A 10,288-nucleotide genomic window follows, 5' to 3' on the forward strand; every position below is an offset into this window, starting at 1 on the left:
CTGGGCTATGTGCTGACATGCTGTGTCTGTTTGCAGACATGCCCACCCAGCCCTGCCCTGAGGGACTGGTTGGTGTTTTAGCTTCACTCTCCCAAATGAGGGGACCCTCAACCCTCTTTAAGTGGGGAAGGGGAGTGGGCAGTGTTAGCACCTCCATTCTGCCACCCGGAGAGCCAGGAGTTTGAACAGAAGGGGAAGGTGTCTGCCCCAGAGGATCCAGCCTCCTCCAGAAAGGATGGAAAGAGAGGGGAAGAGCTGGTGAGATCCGAGAGGCACCTGGAATGGATGGGCGCCTGACTCTGAAGCCCAGCCTTGGGCCCAGCTTCTGCCTGGTGCCTTGGGACAGGTTTCCTGGATCTCAGGCATGTTCCTGCTCATGGGCGCAAAGGGAAAGTCTCCTCCTGTACTTACTGGGGCCAGGCTGACTAGGAATTCCTTGAATCAGCAGGGATCCCAGCAGGAGAAAGCTCTAAAGTGGCTAAAATATGGCTCACACCTTTTTGTCTGGAGCCAATTTCCAGAGGGTGGCTCCACCCTTCCTCCCTCTCCTATGTACCCAGGAGTCATGACAGGAGGGGTTTAAAGAATGCAGATGTGCTGGGGGTGGGCTCTGGGCTCCATCCTGGCATGTGGTAGGCAGGCCCTTAGTGCCCCTCTCTCCCTCTGCAGTGTCTTAGATGATGAGGGCAGCAACCTGAGGCAGCAGAAGCTTGACCGGCAGGTGAGTGGGGCTGGGGCCAGGTGGAGGCGTGGTCAGCATTTGGCGTCTTGGCCTGAGTCTCCAAGGGTGGGGAGGGAGGATTGTCTCCCTTCCTGGGGTGGCTCTGTCTGGGGAGGAGGAGGCTCTCACAGAAGACAGGCAAGCCCTCTCTGCCAGATCAGCATTAGCATTGCCCCAGAACCCAGGGCTTCTGTGGGATAGGCAGCTGGACCACTGCAGGTGGAACCCTGGACATCTGTGCTGGGGTCCTGCCAGGGCAACTCCCCGGGCTCACTTTTGCCTCCTTTTCCTGGACCCTGAGTCTCAAGGTACCTTGGTCCGGAGTGGGCTGTGGATCCCATCGCAACCTCTAGAACCGAGCTGAACGAGCAGGGCCTTCTCTTTGATCCCAGTTGGGAACCTGCCCTCTGGGCGGAAGTGATAGGCTGCCCTCTCAGGGCCCGCCAACTTCCCTGCCTGTCCGGTGCCTCTGTAGCGGGCCCTGCTGGAGCAGAAGCAGAAGAAGAAGCGTCAGGAACCCCTGATGGTGCAGGCCAATGCGGATGGGCGGCCCCGGAGCCGGCGGGCCCGGCAGTCGGAGGAGCAGGCCCCCCTGGTGGAGTCCTACCTCAGCAGCAGTGGCAGCACCAGCTACCAAGGTATCTGCCCTTGGGTCAGCCTGCGCAGGCCCCTGTGCTGTGGCTTCATACCCTGGCTTTGCTTTGGGGAGCCCCTCAGGGACTTCCTGCCTGCGCCGGCGAGGGGCTCACCCCATCAGGGTGTGCTCAGGCTGGTTGCGGCTCCCAGCTCAGGTGGAGGGAGGCGGGCCGAGGGAGGCTGGGGCCTGGAGCCCGGGGCCCCTGCATATGCTCAGGCATCTTGAGGCTTTGGGAGTCTCATAAGTCACTGCCATGCAGCTGTTTCAGCAGCTGTTTTCTTGAGTACAGATTGTGTGCCCGGGGCAGGGCCAGGCCCGCAGAAGGACAGCAGCCCTTCCGGAGGGAGTGTGCCTCCCATGTGACAAGACACAGCTTCCGGTCGCACCACCATAGGTCACCTGCTCACTTGTGACTGTGAGCAAGTCATTTCCCCTCTCTGGGTCTGTTTTCTCCCAATGCAAAGTGAGGATAATTCTGTTTCTCGGGGCTTTGAAACATTGAAACGGCCATGGTGTGTTCCACTGTAGTCCAGTCTGCTGAGTGCTGTTCCCTGCTGAGACTCGAGACCAGGCTGCGTGCCTCCTGCTGCCTGGGAGGGCCAGTGTTTGCCCAGCTCTGAGCAATGGGCAGGGCCCCAGGAGGCGGCCTCACAGGTGACTGGCTGGCCTGGGCTGGGGATGTCCTAGAGTACCTGCCACCCCCACCTGCGGCCCTAGCTGTCTCCCGCCCTGCCCTCTGCTGGCTCCTGGTGTTAAGTACAATGGGATGGTTTCCAGAGGATGATTGGGGAGTTTGACGTAAATCAGAAGTGTTTATCCCAGCAAGTGGTTTTTGATTTATTGGCCATGCTCATTCATGTTAAATATTTGTTTCTTAAATATATTTTGAGGGCTTGGTTTATGTTAGGCTCTGGATTAGAGGCTGAGGGTGCTGGGTAAGCACAAAACAGGTGTGGTCTCTGTTCACGCATGAACCTTAAGGTCTCAGAGGGCAGAGAGAGTTAAACAGATAGTCACAGGTGTATTTTGCAGAAAGAAACCAGGCTCTGGGAGTGAATGGCAGAGAGCCTACTCCCAGACTGGGGTCAGGGAAAGCCTCCCTGAGGAGGGCACAGGTTGAGTGGGAGTTCAGTTGGGGCTAGGGGACAGTCAATAGTGAGGGCGGTTCAGGCAGCTGGAGCAAGGCTTCTGTGGCAAGAGGGAGGACCGGGTGCACAAGGCACTGAAAGAGCCTGGTGTGGCTGGGACTTGGGTCTCCTGAGAAGTGAGGAGTGTGAGATTAAGGCCAAGGCCAAGTGGAGGGGAGCTGGAGGGGCCAGACTCACAAGAGCATGTTGGTCATCTTCATGTTATGAGCATTGAGAAGTCATTCAGAGACTCTGAGCAGGTTGGGGTCCTGATGTGTGGAGACTTTGGAGGCCATCCAGCTGTGATCTTGTGAGGCCTCTCTGTCAGTGTGTGCAACTCTTCATGTCCCAGACTTATTCTCCTGCCTTGGGGGTGCTCCAGCATCCAGGCTCCTGCGGACTTGTCCTGTGAGGGCCAGTGCAGGCTCCCCGCCGTGCTTGTCCTGCTAGTTCTGGGCTCTACTAGGAGATGCAGCCTTTTCTGTCTTCACCATTTTCAGTGACCCACACTCTCCGGATCTTCTCCCTTCCCCTGCCCAGGCTCAGAATGTTTGCTGGCCCAGAGACTGACTGCAGTGCTTCTTGATGGATCATGGTGTGGGCCAGCTTGCTGTGACTTTATCACACTGGAGTGGGGGTGCCACCTCCTTCCGGCCCAGCCTGCCCTGGGCCCCTGTGCCTTGTCAAGATGGGTGGTTCAGAGGCCCCGGTGGGGCTCAGGTGGTGGTGCAGCCCTGGGAAATGTTGTGCTGAGAAGTGAGTTCCACTTGGACCTCTGCTCTCACCTAGATCTCACCCATTGCTCTCTCTCTGGCTCTCTCCTGAGCAGTTCAAGAGGCCGACCCAGTTACCAGTGCACAGCTGGGAGCTGCCCGCCCAACAGCACCAGCCTCAGCCAAGAGAACCAAGGCAGCCGCAGCAGCAGGAGGCCAGGGCGGGGCCTCTAGGAAGGAGAAGAAGGGGAAGCACAAAGGTTGGCTTGCCTCCACTACAGCCCTCCTCAGGAGGCCTGGCTCCCACTGGAGGGTTGGGGGGAGGCTTCTCCTCCAGACTTGGAGGTAAGGGACAGGGCGGGAGGCCTCCACGAAGGCCCGGAATGGCACTCAGGCCCCCACCCAGCTGGCTCATAGGCTTCGTCTAGCTCATGGAGTTCCTGCGCTGGCCTGTGGGTGTGGGCAAGCTCTGCCTGCTGCCAGAAGTGACGTGCATCTCGGCTGGGTCAGGCCTGGGAAGTCCCTCCCCCACCCGGCCTGAGTGCCTGCCTGGCCAGCTGCCTGTGTCCTGCCCCAGGACGCTCCCTGCAGCAGGTGTCACAGCCTCCTGGGCCGCCTGCCCATCCTTGTGCAGTGCTCATGGTTGCCCTGTGGGCTTCCTCCACTCTCTGCTCGAGTCCTGACTCCAGCCTCCGGGCCCACAAACCAGTCTGTTCTCTGTGCTCCTCTCTCTCCAGAAAAGATCCCCAGAGATCGAGGACAGTTTTATAGTGGCTCCTGCCACGAGTCCTGTCTCTGCTGGCTAGACACTCTGTGTCCTCAACCCTTGGGCAGGGGCCAGTGATTGCCAGGCCTGTGGGCCATGGTTGGACAGTGGTATGTCCAGGTTCCTAGGCTTCTGGAGCTGACAGCAGCATTTGGCGCACAGCCCAACCAGGCAGGGCAGCTGCCACCTGTGTGGGCCAGGCCTTCTGTTACTTGGGCACCTGGGGCTGGGTGATGTGGGACGGGAGATCTTCCATGTGGGAAAGCGAGTGTATGCCAAACCCCACCTTTTTCAGGAGGCCCCATATGTTTCGAATGATGTCTATGAGTTACCGTGTGTGTGTGTGTGTGTGTGTGTGTGTGTGTGTGTGTGTGAGAGAGAGAGAGAGAGAGAGAGAGAGAGCGAGCGCGTGCGCGCGCGTGAGTGAGCGAGCAGCACGGGTGTGCCTGTGTTGGAGAGAGAGAGAGAGAGAGAGAGATCAGCACTGGTAACCAGGAGCTGGTCACGTCTGTGAACGAGTGGTGGCCTTGGGTCTGGTCACGATCGATCTTTGTTCTCCATCTTGTCCTTTTCACTGTGCAGTTGGTTTTGTAGATGGCTGTTTTTCCATAGGGATGTGAAGCATTTCAAACCAACCCTCGGCAGCTAACTTGGGGGAACAGCAGAAGAAACGAAGTCCATGTCCCTTCGTAGCTTACCGATCGTTAACAGGCTGGCAGCGATCATTAGTTTTTTTTAAAGATCAGTTTTGCAAATAAAGTTTTGCAGAGAGTCTCCCCACTCGTCCCTCACCCACTTTAAGGATGTCTGAGAATCCAGATTCTCCCTCCCCCCGAATCCCCACGGAACTCAGGAGTGTCCGTGGCCTGCAGGCACCAGCGGGCCAGCAGCACTGGCAGAAGACAAGTGTGAGGCCCGAGGCCCGGTGCAGATCCTGACTGTGGGCCAGTCAGACCACGCCCAGGACGCAGGGGAGACGGCAGCTGGTGGGGGCGCACAGCCCAGCGGGCAGGACCTCCGTGCCACGATGCAGAGGAAGGGTGAGCCCTGTGGGGTTTCAGTGACACCCCCAAAGCTCAGTCCCAGGTTCATAGATGTACCCTTCTGGAGGAGCATGGTCCTCCTGTGTCTGTTGCGGTCCCTCCTAGGCCCTGGTAGGGGGGCACAGTTGGACACCAATGAGAAACTTGGGTGTAGGGGCCCCTGATAAGGCCAAGTTAAGGGAAATAGATGTGAACTGGAGTGAGCAACCTGTCCACAGCCCAGCCCTCTCTCCCTACTTCCATCTCCTGTCCCCAGGGAGGTCTGGGTTTGGAGACAGATTTCCTTTCCCTTTGGTTCCTTTGAAAAAGCTCCTTTTGCACAATGTTTCCCCTGTACCTGCTCAGCTCGGGGAGCAGAGCCAGAATGCCGAGAGGCAGGGCACATCCTCCCGGGAAACCTGCTGCCCAGAGTTGCACCTCCGTGAGCCCTGCCTGAGGGAGTCCCTGGCACACGGTGGTAGAGGGAAGCCTGGCAGTGCCACATGCTCCAACAAGTCAGATCAGGGCCGGCTTCCTGGAGAAAGGGCCACTGAGGCAGCGTGAGGCTGGGGACAGCATTCCAGGTGGGGAGCAATGCGTAGACAGAAGGCCGCAGACAGGCTGGGAGGGGAGTCGGCAGCCCCTGCACATCAGGCTGGGTGAGGAACTGGGCCTCCCCCAAGCAGATGCCATTGCCTGTGCCAGCTGACGCCTCTGGTGGTCATGAAGGCCCCCTGCACAGGGTCAGCTCTGCTCAGGCCTCACTACCCAGGAGTTGGGCACTGTGACTGGGGGTTTGGGGGAAACTCATGGGGGGACTGAGCTAAAGCTGGGGCGGGGTCACACACTGACTGTGAGCATCCCCAGCTCACGTGTGCGCTTGAGAGAATGTGTCCTTGTGTATATTTGGGTGTGTGTGTGTACCCACGTGTGTACATATGGCTGTACGTGTACGGGTGGCTCAGTGCTTCTGAACAGGTGTTTGTCCAGGCATGTATATGTGACCCCTCGGCCCTGCCTGCTCCCCTGCCTGGCCCAGGTGTCTCTAGCAGCATGAGCTTTGAAGAGGAAGAGGAGGATGAGGACGAGAATAGCTCCAGTTCTTCCCAGCTAAACAGCAACACCCGCCCCAGCTCTGCTACCAGCAGGAAGTCTGTCAGGGTGAGGCGCTCTCCTGCCCAGCAGGGGTGTGGACGGCAGTCTTCAGAGGGTGATCATCTGGGCTGCAGGGGAATGGGTGTGAAGAAATGATAGTTGGCTCTCCTGGGACTAGGCCTAGGTGCCCACCAGGAGCTTCTCTGGACCAGGGCTCTTCTGTCCTCCTATCCTGCCTCCTCCCCAGTCAGGCCAGGAGTGGGGGGGGCGGAGGGGTAGGGCTCGAGTTGGACAGGATGGCCCTGAGAACCTGCCCACATCCTCCGTCTCCACCCCCAGGGACAGCTGAGGTGGGAGAAGGGCTGAGGTGCTGGCTGCTGACCCCAGGGCCAGCATGGCCAGGCCCATGTCCCAAGGACCTTGCCCCAGTTCCCACCACCACCACCCCAGAGGGCAGCTTTGGATCCCAGACTGCCAACTGCACCTGCTCCAGATCTCTGGGGCATCAGGCTCCTACTCTCTCCCCGGTAGGAGGCAGCCTCGGCCCCCAGCCCTACAGCCCCAGAACCCTCGGGGGATGTTGAGGTCCAGGATCTTGAGGAGTTTGCACTGAGGCCGGCCCCCCAAGGTATCACCATCAAGTGCCGCATCACGCGGGACAAGAAGGGGATGGATCGGGGGATGTACCCCACCTACTTCCTGCACCTGGACCGCGAGGATGGGAAGAAGGTGAGGTTGGCCTGCACCTGCAGTTCTGCCAGGGGATGGCCTGAGGTCCCGGGGCTGGGATGTGACCGGAAGCCTCAGATCCAACACTGACCTTTCAGTTCCCCCAAAGGGACAGAAGCCTCCGTACCTGGTCGGTGCGTACCTTTGTGTCTGCTGGTGCACATGTGTGTGTGCACACACATATGTTCAGGAGCTGACGCAAGGGAGAGTCGTGTGTGTGAGGGGCACCCGTAATTGTGACCAGAGGCTGGGCCTGGAACGTGACTTTGCTCCATTCCCCAAGGTGTTCCTCTTGGCGGGAAGGAAGAGAAAGAAGAGTAAAACTTCCAATTACCTCATCTCTGTGGACCCAACAGACTTGTCTCGAGGAGGGGACAGCTACATCGGGAAACTGCGGTACTAGCGCTCCCCTGGGAAGCAGGCAGGGGTGGGAGGGAGGGGCAGGGCCAGACCCTGGACAGGGCATGTCTTGTCCCTGAAGGAGCTCTAGGTTAGGGGTCAGATCCGCTCATGGAATTCCATCTGTCCATCAGATCCAACCACAGGCCCAGGTCTGTGCCATTCTAGAGCCAGACTTGGGGATGGACCTTGTGCACCCTACCCTAAGCCGCTCCCAGGCGAGTGGGGCACAGGCCTGCCAAGAGTGGTGGATCAAAATCTCAGGAAGTCATTGAAGATGTAGGCCACCATGGAAGAGCTGCTGTGGCCCCATGGTCTGTGCTAGAGCCCTTGAGGGAAGAGAATGCAACCTTGGGATCGGAGAAGGGCTCTGAGCTAGTTCTTGGGGAATGTTTGCTGAGGAGCAGAGTGCCAGATCGGGGAAACAGAAGTCAAGCTTAGAGATGAGGAGGTAATGCTGGAGACGGGGCTGGACCAACACCATGGGCTGGATGGGACAGAGGAGTTCATCTGTGATATCCACTCTCTACAGGATGTTGAGTCCCCTTTACAGTCTTGCCACATGCCGTTGTGCTTGCTCACCTCCCATGAGAGGAGCACTCCTGTTCCTTGAGGGAAACTTGTGGATCCCAGATTTACCTCCTGGAATTTCCCTCACTGAACTAAGATGCCCTTTGATTCTCTTCAGAGCAAATCCAGGCCTTGTGCCCATGATCAAACATGGGGATTCAGTGAGCGGGGTCCCCCCCACCCAGGTCTGTTCCTGGCTCAATCCAGTATGTTCTGCAGGCTCCTCATGGGACAGACTGAGCTTTTCCCTGCCTTAGGGCAGAAGGTGCATGATCCTTTATCGATTGCCTGTCCTTCAGGTCTAACCTCATGGGCACTAAGTTCACCGTTTATGACAATGGAGTCAACCCTCAGAAGGCATCATCCTCTACTTTGGAAAGTGGAGCCTTGCGTCAGGAGTTGGCAGCCGTGTGCTATGTGAGTCTTGCATTCCTGGTCTCTAGTCTCCAAGTTAGACATGACACGGAGGACTTGTCCAACCTGTGGGCTTTCCCATCTCGCTTTGTGAGTAGACAAGACTGTACAGAGTTGGGCTGCTCTCTGTTGGAGTGGCCCCTGTCTTCAGAGCTCAGACCACAGATGGCCATCTGGCCAGGGAGCCTTGGGAACCAGGTGAGCTCTATATAGCCCAGCCTGGGAGCCTCTGGGAAAGGAGACAGGAGGCCTGGGTCATCCCTCATGTCCTCCCTTTGGTATGTAGGCCCTCATGGACTACAAGGCCCTTTGAATAATCATCTCACTGAATGTACAACCTAAGAGCTCAGTCTTATATCTTTTATCATATAGATGAAACTGAAGCTCAGAGGTTGGGTCACTTGCCAGTGTCCTATAGATTCTAAATGACCAAACTGGAATATAAATACAGGGGATTTGTCTCCATTTTAAAATGGGGGATTGGTACCTCCATTAACCTGGACACGGATACTTCTAAGGCGGCCAGTCTGGGAGCTTCGTAGCTGTTTTGTATGATCCTGTGCTGCCACCTGCTGGTCACCTTTGGGGAGGCAGCCCAAAACTCCAAATGCTTTCTGAGCCCCAGCTGTGTTGCAGGTACTGTTTGAGGCACTGAAGATACAATAGTGAAGAAGAGAGATGTAAATTTATACCTTAAACCTCTGGTAGGGGAGACAAGCTATAACACATATAAACAAAATAAATAATGTTCCTGATGAATGTGAAGAGGAAACAACAAAGCAGGGAAGAGGGATATGAAATATTAGGCATGTGTAAGCTTTTAGGAAGGATGGTAGGGAGGGTCTCCCTGAGGTAGCACTTGGGTAAAGCCCGGAAGGAAGTTGGAGCCAGCCATGTAGGTGTAGGGGAGAACACAGCCAGTGCTAATGTCCTGAGTGACTGGCATGTATGGGGAATAGCAAGGAGGGCAGAGTGAGTGCAGAGGAGAGCAAATGGTGTGGAGAGGAGAGTGATGGGGCCATACCATGTGAGGCCTTGTGGTCAGGGTAAGTCCTTCAGCTTTTAATGTGAATGAACAGTGGAGGCAAAGCATGGGACTTGACTGCTTGCTGCTGTGTGAAAAGATGGGGGGGGGGCAGGGAAGGTTGGAAACAAGGAATCCAGATAAAGGTTATTACTGTCATCTTGGTGAGACGTGATGCTGGTAGAAAGTGGTTGAGTTCTGGATATAATTTGAAGGTCGAGTTGACAGCATTTGCTGATGGATTAGAAGTGGGTTGTGAGTGAAAGAGAGGAGTCAAGAATGAACAAATGGAAGAATTAAGTGAGAGACTGTAGGTGTTGCTGGTTTAGGCAGAGCGGAGATTGGGGAGCTTGGTTCTGCATGTGTCAAGTTTAGAGATGCCTGTTAGACATTCAAGTGGAGAGGCTGGAAACGAGCTCATCATCTTTAGTCCCTCTCCCCATGCCCCTGCCATCTCTCCGTGAGGTAAGTAGAGTCCTTTCCAGTGTTGAGTTCTCGCTCTGTGTTTGTTTTCCAGGAGACAAACGTCTTAGGTTTCAAGGGGCCACGGAAGATGAGTGTGATTGTCCCAGGCATGAACATGGTTCATGAGAGAGTCTCCATCCGGCCCCGAAACGTGAGTCTCTGCCCACCCCTTCCCCATCATCCCAGCCTCTGCATGCACTTCTGTGGACAGAACTGTAGCTGGCTTGTGTCTGTGGAGGAGACACAGTGTAAGAAGCTGTGGAGGTCTAGGGAAATCTAAGAACCCCACCCCCAGGGCACATCCCTCTTCAGGGTGGTTGTGGTGCGGCAGCACAGGGCTGGGCCTGGCTCAGGGGAGGCTGCCTTCCCAGGAGCACGAGACGCTGCTAGCACGCTGGCAGAATAAGAACACGGAGAGTATCATTGAGCTACAAAACAAGACGCCTGTCTGGAATGATGACACACAGTCCTATGTACTCAACTTCCACGGGCGCGTCACACAGGCCTCTGTGAAGAACTTCCAGATCATCCATGGCAATGACCGTGAGTGTTTCTGCCCTTACTCATTATCATCCACGTGGTAGCCATGGCCTGTAGCTCAGGATT

General features: G+C 56.6%; 1 protein-coding gene across 2 annotated transcripts in view; it reads left to right on the forward strand.

The window, feature by feature from the left end:
* Positions 1 to 10,288, forward strand: part of TUB (TUB bipartite transcription factor) — an 88,554-nt gene that overhangs the window by 73,635 nt on the left and 4,631 nt on the right. For both annotated transcript variants that reach the window (XM_047823426.1, XM_047823427.1), the window contains exons 2-11: positions 670 to 721; positions 1,197 to 1,359; positions 3,315 to 3,458; positions 4,837 to 5,004; positions 6,026 to 6,147; positions 6,613 to 6,810; positions 7,094 to 7,206; positions 8,079 to 8,196; positions 9,735 to 9,833; positions 10,054 to 10,225. In XM_047823426.1, the coding sequence (XP_047679382.1) occupies positions 670 to 721; positions 1,197 to 1,359; positions 3,315 to 3,458; positions 4,837 to 5,004; positions 6,026 to 6,147; positions 6,613 to 6,810; positions 7,094 to 7,206; positions 8,079 to 8,196; positions 9,735 to 9,833; positions 10,054 to 10,225 (1,349 nt within the window). The remainder of the gene's footprint in view (positions 1 to 669; positions 722 to 1,196; positions 1,360 to 3,314; positions 3,459 to 4,836; positions 5,005 to 6,025; positions 6,148 to 6,612; positions 6,811 to 7,093; positions 7,207 to 8,078; positions 8,197 to 9,734; positions 9,834 to 10,053; positions 10,226 to 10,288) is intronic.

Source organism: Prionailurus viverrinus, chromosome D1 (assembly GCF_022837055.1).
Source record: "Prionailurus viverrinus isolate Anna chromosome D1, UM_Priviv_1.0, whole genome shotgun sequence".
Lineage (NCBI taxonomy): Eukaryota > Metazoa > Chordata > Mammalia > Carnivora > Felidae > Prionailurus > Prionailurus viverrinus.